Genomic DNA, 20,783 nt, shown 5'->3' with positions numbered 1-20,783 from the left:
ATCCTGTCATATTTGTAACAGGTCTGGATTTCATCATAAAAAAAGAGTTTGTGAGCAGTATCACAGCTCACATACAAATCAAGTGAAATGTGTGGCGCATATGTATTCGGTACCTCTCTGTATCAATATTTGTATGTTTAAATAAATAAATAAATAAATAATTTTGGAATCGAATAATCCAAAGTTCCAACTTAAACCAATCCAAAATAAACTTCAACGACCATCCATTGTCCGCCTCAGCTCAGCCAAAAGTGAGACTCGGAATTCAGGAGAAAATAGATCTCTATAGCATTCTGGTTTCCAATGATTTCCAAATAGCATCAAGCAAATCTCTCTACAAACATTTGATTTTTCAGACTTTACAGGCTATTGAAAATAATAAATAGCTGCATAATAAACCTGAGTAATCTTTAAAAAGACTTAAGAACTAAACAATTTGAAGCGCTAAATACACGCTCTACGCTATTTGACCAGTTTCTTTTTGTTATTTTAACTTATTGAGCGTACCGTTTTCAATCTCTAACCAGTTTTTCTTATAAAATTTCTTTTTATTAAACAATTGAACAAGTTTTAAATCATTTTTATCATTATAAGAAAACATAAATATGAAGTAAACCGTTTCACTGAAAATCATAACAACATACTTTCAAGTGTTCCATCACGAACAAGTTGGTTAAAATTCTCTAATATATTTGTTGTACCAAGTTTAGGATGAATATTATAGATAGTTTTTCCAATTAGTGCTTCACTGCTATTCGCACTTCTTGTAGGTGATTCTGATTTATTTCCTGTATTCATATATACTGATCTGGTGATTACCGGTGATAGATCAGATATTGTTAATTGATTAGATGATAAAGCTAATGGAGAAATTTGACTCATTTCAACAGTTAATCCACCACTACCTGGATGTGGAAAGTTTATAATTGGTATACCATTGTTTGAATTCGATGGACTATGTGATCCTTCATTATGTAAATTTAAAAAATAACTAGATGGTTGTGAATTCAATAGACTATTATTGTTAGTTTTTGATGAATAACATTTAGTTCTGGGATTAGATGGTGTTGATAAATTTTCACCAAACATTGATTTACTAAGATCTCTGTATATTTGTACATCTAAATTATTATTGTTTGATTCAAGTAAAGATCTTCTGCTGAGTTGTTGTTTTCTACGTCTTAATATACAACCAAGTATAGTACTTAATATGGCAAAAAATATTAAACCACTAGATAGACCCGTTAAAATTATTGCAAATGAAGATGATGATTCGTGTAAATTCCATTCACTTATTTTGTCTTTCAACGATTTCAACTTTGATAATGTATTAGATTTAATTGGATTTATAGGTGATATTCTATCGGACCACTGACTTGTGGAACATAACTGATGGCCATTAGGATACTAAAATAAATGAAAACAATTTAGTCAACATTCAGAGATCAATTCATTGTGTTTTTCTCTTTGATGATATGAAAAATTTCTCAGTGAGTAATCTATTTTTTCACTCTTGACCTAGAATTTTTTAATAAAAGACAAACTACTCATAATTTTAAGAGTAGCTAAAAGCAAAATGTGTAGAACTATCACCTAAATGGGTTTGCATTCAATAATTTCAGCGTACGTAATTTAGTACTTAATTGAGTAAACAATAGTTATTGACGTTATATCATGAAGACATTGTGAAAGTTGGGACTTTCGAAACTTCTTTTTGAATTACAACTGCTTATATATTTTTTGTGTAATTACTAATTAACTGGTTAACCATGTGTTTATATTCTGTTTGTCATAAGCTTTCATTTAAAATATTAACTGTTATTGTACTACATACAATTCCTTTTTGTCGCCAGTCTTTAACTGACAACTTCGCCGATTTACTACCTCTTTTGTCTCGTTTATGTAAAGGTATTATTTTTATGATGTTATGAAGTCTGGTATGTCCATATACAAACTATATTTCTTTGAAATAGAGGGTGGTCGCTGACTTTTGAACTAGAGACAGGGCATATAGAGAAGCATGCTCGGAAAGTGTTTTGATACTATGTGGTTCGTGGTATTCACAAGGAAACCTTTCTTTTCATGTCAATCAAGTGCACTATTAATCTTGAGGAACCTGATACTTCCGGTGGTTTTTATATCGATCAACTCCAAATACCTGGCATCAGAACACACGATTCTAAGTAGTTTTCATGACCGCCTTGAGAAATGGGAATCCTAACATAGAATTATCAGGAATCAACGGTGCTCATTTATGAATAGCATCAAAAGATCTGAAATAGTCATGAGCTACTTCTGAAATTTCAGTAGTTTTTCGGTCGATATCAGTAATGAACGGCGGCCTGCTTGAATATCTGGGCTACCTGTTCCTCCGATCTAGATATTTCATCAAGTTATCTGTTTTGTTGTTTGTTTTAGCACATCATTATGTCTATTGTGCGCACAATTTATTCAGGCGCGTTTATGAAAAGTTTACAACCTTTCGCTATACAGGATACAAAAAGGTACAATCAGCGACATCATGGTGGCTGGCAATATGCATTGAAACGAATGAACATTAATCAAATGTGGATTACCGAACTCCTAACATCTAACCGGTCATCATTCAAAATTTATCGTCACAATAGATCAAGGTATAAGAAAAGGAAACTTGTTGAAATATTTTATGTTGAGAATTCTATGTTGTACCAAAAATATAATGTTGAATAAAGCTTCTAATAATAAAAAAAATAAAAAGCTACCTAATGAAATGGAAATAAAGGTGTTTACATTTCACTTAACCAATCTGTTAGAACTAGACATCATTTTCAACACTAATGTACAATGACTAAGTCCTACTAATAGTAAAATACTTAGTGTATAACGTTTCTAAGGGATGAATATTCACAGAATTGGGGATCAGTAATGTAGTATATCCTAACTAGATATTAAAAGACTGAATTACTGGTCAGTAAATGAATCGTTTCATGTAGTTAAGCATACATTAAATATAAGTTTAGAAAGTTATTTTATAACAAGATACTTTTCAAATAATCAGCTATTTAGATGGGAAAAAAAAGAAACATATCACAATTACCAAGTGAATTCCCATTGAACATCCACTTCCTTAATGGTATTGATACTTTTTATGAAGTAATACAAAATCGAAAAAAGCTGATCATATTTATTAATCCTGTTCAACTATTTTGATCAGGTAGATATTAGAAACGAACGATACCGGGTTTGAATCCTGGAGTAAACATCAATGTTGCAATGGAGGTATATTCAGCTGACGAGTCATGGATTCTAATGTTAGACGTTATCTATCTCTTCTTCATTTCTTCCAATTATATACACATATTAGATTAGTCAACTTACAATGTGTTCACTTATGAATCAGTCAGTCAATTGAGTTTATATAATATAATTTGAAATTTTATTTATTTTAGCAATAACTGACAATGACTACAAAGATATATTATAATTAAATATTTGTATATATCAAATAAAATTTAACCTTTTTTTCTGTATTCATTTCATTATTAAACAGACTACTTATATACAATAAGTAGTTTCACAATGAACGTTAATCAATTTAATTCACTTGGTATTGTTTTACTTGAATCTTCCCATTGATGTTTCGGACTGGAATTGATCAGTCGGCTTATTGACATATGTGCATACTGCGCGTGTTACCTCGATATTGCCTTAATTTACAAGCATTATACGCAAGGATGGATAGTGGCTAGCAGTGGAATCTAGTTTGACGCTCGTTTAGTCCTATTTGGTACTCGTCAGCTGGATGTACCTTCACCTCAGAGTTGATGTTCACTCTAGGACTCGAACCCAGTACCGTTCGCTTGAAACGTCATCACGTTATCCACTTAGCTACTGAGTCACGATAACCACTTGCATGTGCAATGGGATAAAGTTTAACTCACTTGGTATTTTTTTTACCTGAATGCTTCCCATTGATGTTTAGCATAGATAGTTTAATCATTATCTAGTAAATAATAGTCATAGAGAAAAAACGTTTAAACATTTAACAACTCTGACTATTCAATACATAGTCTACTTATCTTCATCTATACAGATTTCATTAGGCAGAAGATCAACAACAACAACAACAGAAAGAAAAAGAGACACAACAAAATAAATAACGTTTTGCTCTAGAAGACGTATTAGAAGAAGTAATGATAGAATCCCATTTAAATGATAAATATATATATATCTGTTTATATTATAAAGAATATTAGAAATTCTTGTCTTGATTTTGTTTATATAAATGAAGACATAGTAAATGGATAGTATTTCAAATAATGTATATCTTGTTTATGATAACTATACATTAGATTAGTTTATATATTACTAATCATAACTGTTAACTATAACTATTATGGTTGTATGTATTTTTATATAAATGTGTGTGTGTATGTGTGTTTATGTTTGTGTGATTGTTGTTACGTGTGTAAGGTTTAATTATCTTAAAAGTAGTTTTAAAGCAAAAAAGTGAAATAATATTAGATGTATCCAAACAATAAAAAAATCTATGAGAGTTTTGGATTGTTATTTATAAAGGGAGTTTAATTTTCAGAAAGAAAAGGAAATTGTGCCACTGTCTACTATTGCCTTCAGTGAGTTACTATCTCTCACAAAAGACTTGGTTGAACTCCACTAGTTATGGCTTCTTGAAAAGACTCCTGGAGTCAAGTCTAGAAGTTAGGCGTTCGTGCAAGAGATTGAAGGTCCTGAGTTCGATTTTCATATGTGGGATCGTGAGTTTGCACTGCTGAAGAGTCACATACTAGGGCAAAATAGCTATCCAGTACTTCTAAGTTTTCAATGGTGATCTAACATGTCAAATGATTAATTTTCAGATTTTGAGATGGTGGAGAAGATTTTTGGTGCAGGTGGATGATTTTAATGGAGTTTTGTTCTCTGAGTTGAATGGTTTGGTCGTGGATCATCGTGGTCTACAGGACAAGCTGTGAACCACATATAGAGAAGTTCGAACGCTTCACTTCTATTTGAAGTTTGTGCTGTTGATGTCGTTCAGAAGAACGATGAAAGCTCCACGATCAAACCATCCAGCTCAGAGAACAAAACTTGATCATAATTTTCAGATCCGATGGTTTACAATTCTAATCTTAACCATGAAAAGTAATGATTCGTTGAACTAACATGTACAATTTTAACATTTAAAAATTAGCTTTATTTCTTCAAATCAAAGAAAAAAATAGTTTAACCACTAAACTGATCATTGATGAAATGTAAAGCGGTTTAGTTAAACCAATATCGTTTGTAAATATTACAATTATTGATCAACTTAAGAGTTCACACGCAAGACTGATAAATCCTGGGTTCAAATCATGCGAGGCCGATATCGTGGATACACACTGCTGAGGAGTCCCACAATAGGACGAAATAGCCATCCATTACTTCCAGATTTTCTATCGCGGTCTAGTTTCAAATGACTCATGATCTCAACAACTCTTGAAAATTACTATAACATCTACACACAAAGAAAACCCGCTTCTGATATTACATAGAATGTACTAAAATAATAATAATAAGTCATCCATTTCACTTAGTTTATTTTTATCATAGAAACAAAAATCTTATTTTGAACACGTCAGTTACTTTATCAGTCAAGATAAAGAAAAGAAAAAAGAGAGAAGGAAAAACAAAACAAATTTGTCACAGAATAATAAATTTAAAAGAAAGAAAGAAAGAAAGTGAAATATTTTACTGATATGAACTATTGATTATGAATGATAATAGATAGACAACATGACAACAGATTTTATTCTCTTTTGTCTTCATTTATGAAACAAGCAGCAACAACAACCACAACCACAATAAAAAATTTTTCTTTTTTTTAGACATAACAAATTGTCTTTTTTGTTTTAATGTATTTTTCACCTTTCTGTTTATGTTAACAGTAAAATATTAAATAAATGGAATGAAAGATAATAGTAAGTGTGATGATAGTATATGACAAATAAATCAAATTATACAAAAAAAATTAGAATGAATTTGTATCAGAAGGGGTTTTGTGGAGATTGCAGTAATTTCAACAGTTGAGATCATGAGTCAATTGAAGCTAGACCGCGATAGAAAATCTGGAAGTAGTGGATGGCTATTTCGTCCTATTGTGGGACTCGTCAACAGTGCGCATCCACAACCCCCCTCGTGGGATTCGAACCCAGGACCTAACAGTCTCGCGCCAGGCGCTTGACCAACTAGACCACTGAAGCCGGACCATCATGGGAAACCTGGAACACTGATAGGTCCTGAGCTGGACCCCCTTGAAGCGGGGTCGTGCATACGCACTGCTGAGAAGTCCCACGATAGGACGAGATGGCCACCCAGTGCTTCCAGGTTTTCCATAGTTTTCTAGCTTCAATTGACTCATGATCTCAACTGTTGAAATTAGAATAAATTTATTTTATGACAGTGAAACAATCAATGTAACTAATTTATTTCCCCTTTCATCATATGGATTTGTAGAGACTAGTTTCTTCCATATTTGACTTCTATAAATAATATACTGTTAATTTAGTATTAAATACAAGGCTAAATCTTTTAGTGGAATTATAGATTTATTCGAGATTATTCAAAAGCCTGAACAACACCAGTTATAGAGAGATAGTTTATTGTTAAAGATTGATAAAATCAAGAAGCAAGTACAAAGGGAAATCAAGTGTTAAAAATCCATACATATATATATTTATGGGTGTTAATCAAGTATGGATAAATTATTGATTGTCTGTGCATTACAACCAATGGGAGAATAGGTTGAAAATTGATGTGTAGACGTGTACTTGATCAGACTTACACAGAAAATCATAGAGTGGATTGAGTGTCTAAATTACAGTGAGCAGATAAATGATACAGTAGTTGAATGGGCTTACTAAAGCATAGATAGATAGATAGATAGATAGATAGATAGATAGATAGATAGATAGAGAGATAGATAGATAGATAGATAGATAGATAGATAGATAGATAGATAGATAGATAGATAGATAGATAGATAGATAGATAGATAGATAGATAGATAGATAGATAGATAGATAGATAGATAGAGAGATAGATAGATAGATAGATAGATAGATAGATAGATAGAGAGATAGATAGATAGATAGATAGATAGATAGATAGATAGATAGATAGATAGATAGATAGATAGATAGATAGATAGATAGATAGATAGATAGATAGATAGATAGATAGATAGATAGAGAGATAGATAGATAGATAGATAGATAGATAGATAGATAGATATTGATAAACTTTTAAAATACTGAGGTTTTTATTTCCACTAAATATGAATCTATAATAAATCAGAACATTATCATTGAGATATTTAAATAGTATTCTGTTATTTAATAGTTGAATTCATGAGTTAATTGAAGCTAGACCATCATCGAAAATTTGGAAGCACTGGATGATCGTTTCGTCTTATTATGGAACTCCTTGGTAGTGCACGTCCACAATCTCACCCAGCGAGATATTAAATCCAGGACATATTGGTCTCTCATGAGAACGCTTAACCTCTGAGCCGTCATCTAATTGCGGTAATGTCTAACTTCAGACAATCTACGACATTGTGCGACTGTCCACCATTGTGTTCAATGATTCACTGCCCCACAGCAGACACGGTTTGGCTCCACTGGTCACAGCTTCTCATTAGAACTCTAGGAAATACCTCTTGGAGTCAGTCACTGGTGAGCATATGATGATTATAATCAGAGAGAGATTTTGTGGATATTATAGTAATTTAATAGTTGAATTCATGAGTATTCGATTATATTAGACAAAGTGAAATATTATCGTCTAATCTTACATCAGTTATGTTACCAATGATTACTTGGAATAAAAAAGCAGAATATAATAAAAGGACAGTTTTATGTTCATCATTGATCATCTATGATAAAATCAACAAACTATTGAATCTAGACAGTTATAAATAATCATTGTTTACGATAAAAGTGATGAGAAAAAAGAATCAAATTCAAATCAATCAATTGAACTATTTATTGTACATTTCATGGGAAAGGTGGTAACATTTATTATTTTAAAATACAAATGACACTATATTTATCCCATCTTCATGGTAAATTGAACTGCGTTTTTGTATATATCACTTAATAATTATGTGTTATAATCCAACGAGAATTATGAATGGTAACTTTCGAGAACTATTTATGAACCAATACGATATGTATCTATTTATTGTATAATTGTTAAGTAGCTAAACTATGCATATTCATATTTCTCTTATTATAAGCTTTATTTTGACCGATAGACTATTATTACACGATTTACCATTCTTGAGTTATGCCTAGTCTATTAATTACAGTATCCTACATTCACAGCCACTTCTTGACCAGATCTTGTACAAATGTTATTTTCTATTTTATGGTATGATGTGGTCTGTTTGGTTTTGTATATTAACCCAGTACGTTTGAAATACATGATTTATGTGGCAGAGGTTGAGATTGGTGTTTTGGACTCTAACAGGCAGGGTTAGGCAGGAAGAAGAACCGATAAGGACTCTAAACTGGTCGTTCGGGTTTACATGTCATTGGTCTGGTCGATAAATCACTGTTCTCTAATTGGTGATATCATTACATTTTATATTAATAGGACACAAGGCCACAAGTTATAACAATATACACCTTACACTTACACGATTTATGAGTGCTACGATGATGATAATAATAATAGTAATGTATTTTAAAATGCTGTCACCTCTGGTTACCCATTCTGAATGCGTCAAACCCTTCATATTGACTTTTTTTAAAAAAAACGTCGTCGTTAGTATCCAGCTAAAATAATTTATAAAGTAGATCGTCTCAAATTTAATGATAACCGAATGGAAGAAATCTTAAATAAGAATATAACTATGATTCATATACCGAATTATTTAATTTGGTCGTTCACTTTCTATCATCTATCAACAACGATTGTGAATGTATCGCTATTCGCCAATGCATTAAAATAGAGTTATTGAGAGCTGCATCCTAAAACGAAATAGCTATTCAGTGTATCGTGGTTTCTAATAATTGTCTAAGTAAGATTAATCCGTTATTAAAACTATGAAAATTTAATAGACTACACAAAACCTTATAAAGAAATGAAGAAGAAATAAGGAAGGATCAAATCTTATACTAGCAGTTTCTTTGATAAACTCGCTTCTTGACTATTTAAATAAAGAAATCGTTTATTTAAATTTGTCCTGAAATTAAAACCATTAAGATGTTAATAGTTGGTGTTCATGAAGCCATATTATGAAACGTTTGTCAACTTCTCCATTATGCTACTTTATTTAGAAAGATAAATATGATCATTTGTCTAGTATACTAGTTATAAGAAGTTACACACCTTTGTTGATTTGGTAATTGTTTTAAAATTAGTTCATATCTATTAGTCAGTCAGTCAGCTACAATGTAGGACCAGGCATATATATGCATCGGTTCAAGTTACCATACCTCATTAACATAACAAGATGGACACTGGATTCATAAGAGTCTCCAACTTAAATTCTGATATAACATCAAAATTTATGTTTGAAACAATTTACTACTGAAATATAGTATCCATGGAACAGATTGTTTATACTATTTACTTACCTGTGAACATGCTCTCAAAGCAACACGATATATAGTGGATTGATAAAGACGTTTATTATTTACTTGTATAGTTTTCATAAACATATTGCTATTAAAATTATGATAATAAGGTTTGTTTTCATTATTTTTACTGATATGATTATCATCTTCATGTATATCTGATATATCATCATGAAAATATGATTCTAGATCAGGTGTTTTCTTTAAATTTCTATCATAAGTTTGATTTCTACTAGTTATAATATCCAAGTAGTATTGTGTTTCCAAAACAAAATTATCTACCTCTTCACTACCTAATATAATAATTGCTGTTTCATGATTTGGTTTAAATAAATTTATTGTATGTCGTGCTAAAGCTAAATAAGGTGCTTGATTACTTGGTAAATCATTATTTTGTGATAAAATTTTCAAATCATAATGAGATGGATCAATAACTGGGGATTTGGATGATTTCAATGGAATATTATTGATTATATTTTTATTTGATGTTATTGTATTCAATTCTGGTGATATAATCACATAATAATTATGTATAGGACCATTTTCTTCTGATACACGATATAATTTTACTTCAATTATTGAAGTTGGTCCTTGAGGATCTGAAGGACCTGCATAAATTGCAAGTAATTCTGGTTGTTTTATATGTTCTGGTGCTAGAAAGAAAAGAGGAATTGCAAGTTTTTTCCCAAACAAAAAGCATTCAAAAATAATGTTATATAATACAATATAAGAATAGTAACCCCTTAGGGATAATATTCTTTGAAAATGCTTGGTGTATTTTTTACTATAGCTGTGAACAACTGAATAATAACACCATCTAGCTTAGTGAATTGAGATCCACTAGCTGATTCTAAATTGTTATGTTGTACAACAACATTATTGATAAGTTTTAGCATCTAGTTTATAGTTTTATGTCAATCAAATTTCGAAATGGAGATATTTCATAGTTGAAGTAAATATCAGTAGTGAAGTAATGACTTGATGAATAAAGGATACTTTATAATATTGAAGTCGTCAATTTGAACTCCATTCCACCTCTTTCAACGCCCTGGGAGTTAACTTGTGTCATTAATTCTCCAATAGTTAACATAACTATTTATTTAAATACATAAACATTGATACAAGGAAGCACCAAATAGATATGTACCACACAAATCATTTGGTTTATGTGTGGGCTAGGATACTGCCCAGGTGCCAAAACCGAAGCAGGTGGTTTTTTTGTTAAGGGGCCATACTCCGAGCCTTCAACCTAAAGGTCCAATCCACAGGGCAGTGGAACAACGTGGTATCTGGCGACCAACAATAGGTTCATACACTATTTGTTTCCTCAGAATCTTGGAGCTCATGTGCACCATTGGTTTGGGATCAGGGTTTTCCAACTCCCCGAGGTAAATCCTCCATATCCAACAACCCGGTCAAAGCACTGGACATTCCTTTTTCGTCCTCTTAACTTGGTAAACAACACCCGTGGTGCGAGAAGGCAGTGAGTAAGATTTCTCTGGCAGTGGTTGTATGCACATGGTCATGTGAGAGCATTTCGAGAGGGAGAGCTGACTTCCCCCACTCTAAGCCGTGCCAGAGCATTTTTAAATCTCTACTTAACATGTAAATTAATATATTTGAAATACAACCAATCATTATAAAATTGATTGACATTAGTTCATTACCAGTTATTACAGTCTAGATAGAAACTGTTACTTAAAATAGTAAAGTAATACGCTATTTAGTTTCATCATTAGAACAGTCATGACCCGAACAGATAAGTGGAAACATCCGAGACTGTGAAACTGAGTGACTTTAACTTGAATCCATCACAAAGCATCAGTTCGCTTGTTGACGAATATTAACAAGCTATATAGTTTCTTATAAACTACCTCTAAAAACTTAATATCATTAACTAAATCTAAGAAATGGATCTATTACTGATTATGATAACGGTTTTATTCTGAATCGTATTGTTGCATTTATTTAGTCGAAGAAGCGATAATTGTGATTACATATAAATCTGTCAGATGTGAAACAATTAACTCTAACTGACAGTGGATGTCGGTTGTGCTGTAACGTTAACTAACTGAATTTAGACATATTAACCATTGTATATCGGCTCATTGATATAGAGGTTAAGTGTTCATGCACGAGACCATAGATCTTGGATCCGATTATTAGATACAGAGTCATGGATATGCATAACAGGGCGAAACAACCAACTAAGATCAGTTCATGATTTCAACTATGAATATAAATCTATGATTGAAAAAGAATGAAGTATGTATATTATAATTATTCTGTAATCAATTTTGTTTATTCAATCTAAGGTGAATCATTCAGTGCATTTTGCCAATCTAATAATCATAATAATATACAATAAAACAGATGGTTTATTTTAGAAATCTTTACATATACAAATGTATCTGTGTTATTATACACCATTTTTGCGCTATTTAGTTGTTCTAAGATAAACATTCCATTAATGCTTCTTTTTTTTCCACATAATTTCAATAAAATTACTTTACTAATGATAATCTCTAAGATAATTGAAACGCCTATTATCAATATGGGGTTATGGAGATGATTAAGTTTTTGATTGAAATCATGAACTGATTGATGTTAGACTAACATTACAAAACTGGTAGCATTGGACTGCTGTTTCATCCTATTGTAGATTGGTTGAGGTTAGACATTAATACCATTGGATGCCGGTTCAGTGGTTAAGATAGAAGTTAGGCGTTCACGCTCGAGACCGAAGGCTCTGGGCTCGAGTTCCGCTCTTCTGAAGAGTCCCATACTAGAACGAAACGGCTATCTGGTGCTTCCAGGTTTTCATAGTGGTCTAACCTTAATCGACTCATGAATTCGACCAGGAAAATTCTATATTATCCCAAAAATATAATATTGAATGAAGCTAATAATAATATATAATAAAAAACAATAAAGATACTTAATTCATTGTACAACTTGGTAGATCGTCACTGAAGTCTTATACTATAAATAAAGTGTGATATTTACGCATTATATTTGAATAATTGTCTAACTGAGTATGGAAAAGTGGCTGATACTATTGGAATACTCAAAGTAGGATATTAACATAATAATAATGATAATAATATAGCGAAGATTTGCTTACCACTCCATTCTGTATGACAGATTATAGTTACTGGGATACCTTCTTTAGCGCCTATATTACCCTCTGTGATAAGTGCACGATAAATTGGACGAATAGTTATTTTATATTGACTATTTGGTTTTAAATTTGGTATTTGCATTTTATGCGTTTGTTGCTGTGGATGATGATGATGATCTTCCAGTTCTGACATACTATTAAGCATATTAACTAATGGCCAATTTAACAATCCCGGTTCATTATTATCAATTAGTTTATCAATATTTCGATGTAATTGTATCTCACCTAAATGAAGAGATTTCAATACACCACTACTTGTGATAAATTCACTTCGTCCAGATATGTGTAACTAAAATAGGCAGTTAGAAAAGGAAAAGAGAGAGGGAGAAAAAACATTAACGATTATTTTTATACACTTTGCAAAGAAGTTTCATACTTCTTGATAGTATTTTATAGGATCAAATAGTCAATTAGGTATTGGCAATGATAAAGTCTCGATTATATGCATCATCAAGATGATGTTTTCAAATAATCGGAATGAATAAACATTGACCACCAACATTCAGAAGGGGTTTATGGAGATTTTTAGAAATTTCACAGATTGAAGTCATGAGTCAATTCAAGCTAGACTACCATGGAAAACCTGGAAGCACTGGACGGCCGTTTCGTCCTAGTATGGGATTCCTCAGCACTAACACTCAATTAATTAGATTGAAATCAGTTTTTAATAGTAACGAGGCAATGTCAGCTACGTACTAACTATGATTTGATGTGGTAGATTTGAATGAAATAATGTATTTTATAGGTCATTCATTTACCGGTAGAATTAGAATTTGAATGTAAAGCTTAATTATTACTCACGATGGTAAAAGTAACTTCATTGAACATATAGTAAGAATTATACAAGATGAAACGGTTATAATATTGATTAACAATCCGAAATTAACTATTTAAAATTTTAATTGATTTTGTCGAGGAGACCCAGAAAATTCCTTGCAAAAAGCCTAGTGTGGCCTTGAAAACACTGGGAAACATCTTATCCAATCAGTATTCAATAGGAGTTTCTCAGAAACATCTGGAAGGTGAAAAGTCAAATGTCACGTTTCTGATTGGGTGATTGCCTATCCTGCTATTATGTTTAGAATGGTTCTAGAGCTTTCCAGAAGTCCAAGGCTATCTGAAATGCTATAAATACCCTAGATTTTGTGTACATAAAGGAACTTCGAAGTAAAGAGTTCTTTTCATATTTCTCAGATTTTCTCTAGTGTTCAAGTTGCCGTATAGATTTAGCCCGACGGTTACTAGAAGAGCTTAAGAGACAAAATCAAGCGTTCAATTAGAAGATTTATTGGATTTATTAGCTGATGAGCCTTATAGCGTTTTCACTCAATATTAATAATATTTTTTGATACTTATTTTGTGAGATCAATATATACGCTTAAGACACATTAATCAGTAGTATATTTTAAAGGAAAAATTGACAGTGGATTTTCGACAATTCATTGATAGACTAAATCATAAAACACGTAGATGATTGTAATAATAAAAGATACTCTTCATTTGAACATTCAAAACAGCTTGTATCATTCAGAACATGAATGTGTTTTAGCAGAAACATGATAATGAACTGGAATAATCATACACAATATGGACAATCATCTTCACATTATATTTTCTTTTGTTTGTTTAAAATTACATACATTCTGTACAACTTATTGAAATACATCGTGCTGAGAATTCTATATTGTACCAAAATATAATATTGGATAAAGCCATTAATAATAATTTTTTAGTCGAATTCATGAGTCAGTTGGAGCTAGATCACCATGGAAAACCTGGAAGCACTGGACGGTCGTTTCGTCTTGGTATGAGACTCCTCAGCAGTGCGCGTACACGATCCGCCCTCCGGATTGGTTGAATTTAGACATTGACACCGTTGGATGATGGCTCAATGGTCAAAATAGAAGTAAAGCGTTCGCTCACGAGACTGATAGGTCCGGGGTTCGAGTCTCGCGACGCAGGATCTTGGATGAGTACTACCGAGGAGTCCCATATTAGGACGAAGTGGCTGTCAAGCGCTTCCAGGTTTTTCATGGTGGTCAAGCTTCAATTGACTAGTGAGTTCAACCATGAAATTACTAAAATCTCCACAAAACCCCCTTCTGATAATAATAATAATTATTATTATTATATGGTGATTTTATCATACTACAGATTAATCAAAATTGGAAATCCAAGAATAATAATAATAGTAGTGATGCTCGCTACATTCGCTGTCGTATATTTGATTACGGTACAGAGTTCTGAGCACAAATCTGTGTAAAGATGCGACGAAATTCCTACTTTTAATCAGTCACATTATGAACCTTCCATAAAAAAAGTGTATAAGATTCTGAATAGTAGGAAGCTGGTATTCATATTTATCTGTAAATGTTTAGCATCTATCATGCTTCAATAATGTCTACTTTCATTGTTGAATATACATTCAATGTATAAATCCCATAATAATTGTTTCCCATTTCTCTAAAAATAATTGAGCATGAAAATAAACAAACCATTATGATAGTATGACTTGAGTTTTTCAGTAATTCAATTCTCTATAAGTTATAACCATTCTAATGAAAAAGTTTAATTACAAGCAGTTAACAGATGTAACTAATTAATGAAAATATGCCTGAAACTAAACAATTTCTGACAATAAGTGGACGTCTAGAAAAATGGCGACCAAAGCCTATGAAAGCGCCGTCAAAATCATTCACTACTTTAAAATTGTCACCCTCATTATATAAGCTGAAACTTCTTGATTAGATTATATATATATATAGAGTCATATGTCCGACGAAGTAAAGAGTTTGACACTTGAATGAATCGTTGTCCAGTGTTCCACTGGTTTTTACTAGTAGTTCATAAAGAAAATTAACCATATATGATGATTTTATTTACAAAAAGTAAATTAACTTGACTTGGTGTTGTTTACTTGTATCTTCCGATTGTTATTTAGGACTGTAATTGATCAGTCTCTTGTTGGCATATGTGCATCCTGTGTGGATCGCCTCTATATTGCCTTAGGTCACAAGCTTTATAAGCAAAGATGGATAGTGGCTAGCAATGGAAAAACAATGGGAAGATACAAGTAAACAACACTAAGTGAGTTTAAAACTTCCTCACAAGCAGTTGGCTATCAGGACTCAGTAACTAAGTGAATAACGTGATGGCGTTTAAAACGAACTGTACTGAGTTCGAGTCCCAGAGTGAACGTCAACTATGAGATATAGGTACATTCAACTAACGAGTTCCAAATAGGATGAAATGCGCGTCTTATATATTACTGCTAGCTACTATCCATTATTGCTTATAGATTATATCTTTTGTAAAATTCAGAATATCCTATGTTCAACTTGATAAATGAATACAGATCTCAGTCTTTGTTTAAACAATAACTTACCTGATATTCAAGTAGATTAGCTAAATGTATTGGAGGTAACCATTCAATTGTAATTGTATTCATTGTTCTATGTATACATTTAAAATTTTGTACAGTAAATTTCTCTGGTTGATCAGGTATATCCATGAATATAAAATTATGATTCCGTTTATTGTTCATATCATTATCATTATTATTATTGATATTACCATTACTATTGTCATTGATTGTTGAATGTTGATAAGAATTAGTATTAATGATATCTGATAATTCACCTTCATTCCCATTTAAGTCAACTGAACTTAAACGAATTAAGTACTCATCATCTGGACTTAAGTTACCCTAAAATAATTTTTAAAAATATTTGTGAAGACAAAAACTATTGAACAAAGAAATAAATAAAGTGGAGTTACGTTTTGTCACAAAAAGGTTATAATTAGATCAGTAAGATTGACTGAAGTTAAACATAGGCACCACTGGATCCCGTCTCTATGGTATAGAGGTTTATTGTTCAAATATCCTAGGTTCGATTCTCGTTTGCATAGTCGTGGATGTGCACCGCTGAGAAGTCTTGCATTTAGGAAAAATGGCCGTCCAGTGCCTACAAGTGGTCTAACTTAGATCGGTCCACAAGTTCAATGAGATCAGTAGTTGTCATTTTTGATAACAATGTAGTTTACATGTGAGAAGCTTAATTAGTGTCCTGCGAAACACAATATAAATGTTGAGTTCTCATAATGATGATAAGTATGTTCAGAATTGTTTCAACATAGTAAATTTTCAAATTATAATGGCTCAATAAATCAATAGAATTCGACCATCTTTCAAAGGGTAGACAAACATGACCTCAGTTACTACTCATTGATCAGCCAACTGTAAATATCCAAGTCTAACAAGGGGTCAGTTGCTGCTTGAATAGGTTAGTGATAGCCTCCCTTTTTTTAGGGTTGGTTCATGTGAGCCTGTATCCAACAGGGAGTGTCACTTCTTTGTTGCTCTAATACACACTTTTCTCAAAATACTGATTATAGTTTCAATGGTGAGAAAACTGCCTCAGTTTCATTCTTCAGCGGTCGATTTGCTTTCAGAAGGCACTAATTTAGTTGTCAAACTGAAGTTAATTAAAATTTTCTGAATGGTTATCAGTAGCAAGCCTCAAATCAAAATTTTTACTAATCAGACTTCTTAACATCATTCACTAGTAATTTCTGGAGTTCTAGTGAGAAGCGGTGACCGATGGAATTCAATCATGTAGGGTGTTAAGTAGTCATCTACTGAAATCAATGGAAAATAGTCACGCAATACCAAAGACTGATTGAAATTAGATTTATACAGAGTTGGACCCCATGTCAGTGGTTTAGAGTTTAGACGTTTAGAGACGAAGGAAGAAGTCTAATGTTTGATTTCCAGTTGCGAGGTCGTTGGAGTGCACTGCTGATGAGACCCATACAAGACCAAAACGATCTTCCATTTCTTCCAGGCTTTCAGTGATTATTTGAATAAAATCCAACAGTCTCCACAACCCCATACTGACAGATCTTCATTCTTTGTATATTAGGTAGTCAAAGGTAGTCATCAAAATACCCTGCTTTATCTAAGTTTCTTGTTAGTTAAAACATATCAATAAGGCGTACATGTACTCCTTACGGATTAAGATTACTCTTGAGCAATTCAGTTCATAAATAACCTTCCATAAAACTGAAAATAGTTATATTACTTCAATACGAACATCAATATAGTTCTACTGTACCGAGCTGAAACGTGGAGAACCACAACAACTATCATAAAAAAACTACAAGTATTTATAAACCATTATCTATGTAAGATACTCAATGTCCATTGGTCAGATACCATCAACAACAGCCTACTGTGTGAGTGAACATTCCAGCCACGAACTGAAGAGGAAATTAGGAAAAGACATTGGAAATGAATAGAACATACATTATGATATTAATCAAATTACATCATGAAGCAAATCCTAACTTGGGATCCTAAAGGGTAATGCAAGTGGACAAAGCCACAGAACACACTACATCAAGAATCGGAAACCAACATAAAAATGATGAATAGCAACTGAGAACAACTGAAAAGTATTGCCGAGGACAGAGTTGAATAGAGAATGCTGTTATGCTGTCTATACTCGGTATATATGTCGGCTCAGTGGTTTAGTTGGTTAAGCGCCTGGCGCGAGACTGATAGGTCCTGGGTTCGAATCTCGCGGGGGGATCGTGAATGCGCACTGCTGAAGAGTCCCATACTAGGACGGAACAACCGTCCTGTGCTTCCAGGTTTTCCATGATGGTCTAGCTTCAATTTACTCATGATTTCAACCAGTGAAATTTCTAGAAATCTCCACAAAACCCCTCTCCGATTATAATCATCATCTGCTCATTAGTGACGGTCTCCAAGAGGTATTTCCTGGAGTTCTAGTGAGAAGTCGTTACCAGTGGAGTTCAACCAGGTCTGTTATGAGATAGGAACTCACTGAAGACGATGGTGTACGGTGGTGCAACTTCGTGGATTGGTTGAAGTTAGACATTAACACCGTTGGATGCCGGCCGGCCCAGTGGTCTAGTTCGTTAAGCGCCTGGCGCGAGACCGACCGGGTTCGAATCTCGCGGGGTACGGGATCGTGGATGCGCTCTGCTGAGGAGTCCCATACTAGGACGAAACGGCCGTCCAGTGCTTCCAGGTTTTCCATGGTGGTCTAACTTTAATTGACTCATGATTTCAATCAGTGAAATATTAAGAAATTTAGCTTAAATAAGTTTTATTTCATTCATTCTCTGCCTTAAAGAATAGAATAAATATTACATATTACATAACTCTAAACCATATTATCAACATATAAAATAGCATTATACGTTTCAAATCTCTTTACAATATTAGTTTCAGTAAATATTTATCATTATATATGAATCACTGTTTAGAATGTAAATTTTCATCATGGATAACAGTTACTCGAATAATAACAACAACAAAAACAAAAGTGTTTTTCCTCCATATATACGTATTGAACATTTTTGATTTTATTTTAACCAACTACTTAACAAATAAAATGGTCTCTTGTTACTATTTCGTTCTTCCTTTCTTTTCTTTTCTTTTCTTTTTTTTTAAAGATGATGAATATACTTTGTATACTTATTGTGATTTGTTTAGATGAATGACTTGATTTTTCTTTTTCTTTTTTTCTTTTTTTTTTTGATTTCGTCATTTCATACGTCATAATGTTTGGGTGAAAGAAAAATAAAATGAACTTATAGCCTTTAACATGACTTATTATATTATGTAATAGATGGAGATATGAAAATGAGATTTACAATTTGATATCATTGACGTCATAAAGAGATTTGTGTTGTTAGTTTAGTGATTATTCAAGTAATATATATATATATAATCATAGTAAATAGGTTAGAATGTATGATTATTTTATTGAAAAGAATCAATTTATTAATATGAACTCTCAATAATCGGTAGTTGTGTGGATAAGCTTTGGGTTAAATTGTTGTTTTTGGTCGGCTTATATTAAATCTTTATGATATATGTATATAAAAATGGTATAAATTCATTTGGTGTTGTTTACTTGTATCTTCCGATTGTTATTTAGGAGTGCAATTGATCAGTCTCTTGGTTACATATGTGTATACTGTGCGTATTGCCTCGATATTGCATAAATTCACAAGTATTATAAGCAAAGATGGATTGTAGCTAGCAGTGGAATACAGGACGCCTGTTTTGTACTATTTAGGAGTCGTCAGCTGGATGTATTTGTATCTCAGGTGAAACGCATATCTTGGATTCCACTGCTAGCTACTATTCATCTTTGCTTATAAAGCAAATGACCTAAGGTAATATGGAGGCAATCTGCACAGAATGCACATATGCCAACAAGAAACTGATCAATTGTAGTTTTAAATAACAATAGGAAGATACAAGTAAACAACACCAAATGAATTTAAACTTCACTCCATAGCACAAGTAGGTGGCTATCAGAACTCAGTAGCTAAGTGGATAACTGTACTGGATTCGAGTTGCAGAGTGAACACTAATTCTGAGATGCAGGTACATCCAGCTGACGAGTCCCGAATAGGACGGAATGTACCTCCTAGATTCTACTGCTAGCCACTATCCATCTTCGCTTATAAAAATGATATAAAGTTTAAGTGGGAAGTGGAATTATTTGTATTTGTATATTCTTAGAAGTTAGTATATCAAATTTATCTTCTCTTTTGACAAATATTTCAATAATAATATAAACTTATCATGAATGTGAATCTCTACTTGTTTGGTTCAAAGTTTTTAGCTTGAATGAAAATCTGTTAATATTAAGGATAGTATTTTTTTAGGCACTTTATAATTCTGACTAGATATGAAGATCAAATATCAACTAAGGTTATCAAGGTTACAAATGAACGTTTACACTAGTTGATTGCTAAATATAAACAAACATTATTCATGTCTATCCAGTATTGATATAAATTACAATGTGGTCATTAGTCTAAGTAACTAATCAATACTCAAGGTAGTCAGAAGCGTCGTGTTAGTTGTCAACCATCAATAACTCATATCTTTAGTGTTGAAAGAACTGAAACTTCTTGTGGGATTCAAATCAACCTCATTT

At 32.4% G+C, this 20,783-nt stretch overlaps 1 protein-coding gene across 1 annotated transcript in view; it reads right to left on the bottom strand.

The window, feature by feature from the left end:
• MS3_00000599 (uncharacterized protein) overlaps positions 1-20,783 on the bottom strand; it is an 86,335-nt gene that overhangs the window by 45,664 nt on the left and 19,888 nt on the right. Inside the window, exons 5-8 of the mRNA XM_051208303.1 lie at positions 16,184-16,504; positions 12,742-13,087; positions 9,618-10,270; positions 645-1,407 (exon numbers count right to left, since the gene is read on the bottom strand). Of these exons, the coding sequence (XP_051065499.1) occupies positions 645-1,407; positions 9,618-10,270; positions 12,742-13,087; positions 16,184-16,504 (2,083 nt within the window). The remainder of the gene's footprint in view (positions 1-644; positions 1,408-9,617; positions 10,271-12,741; positions 13,088-16,183; positions 16,505-20,783) is intronic.

This window comes from Schistosoma haematobium, chromosome 6, assembly GCF_000699445.3.
Source record: "Schistosoma haematobium chromosome 6, whole genome shotgun sequence".
NCBI classification, from domain to species: Eukaryota; Metazoa; Platyhelminthes; class Trematoda; order Strigeidida; family Schistosomatidae; genus Schistosoma; species Schistosoma haematobium.
Note: the sequence above shows the minus strand (reverse complement) of the source record. Positions and strands in the feature narration are given on the sequence as shown.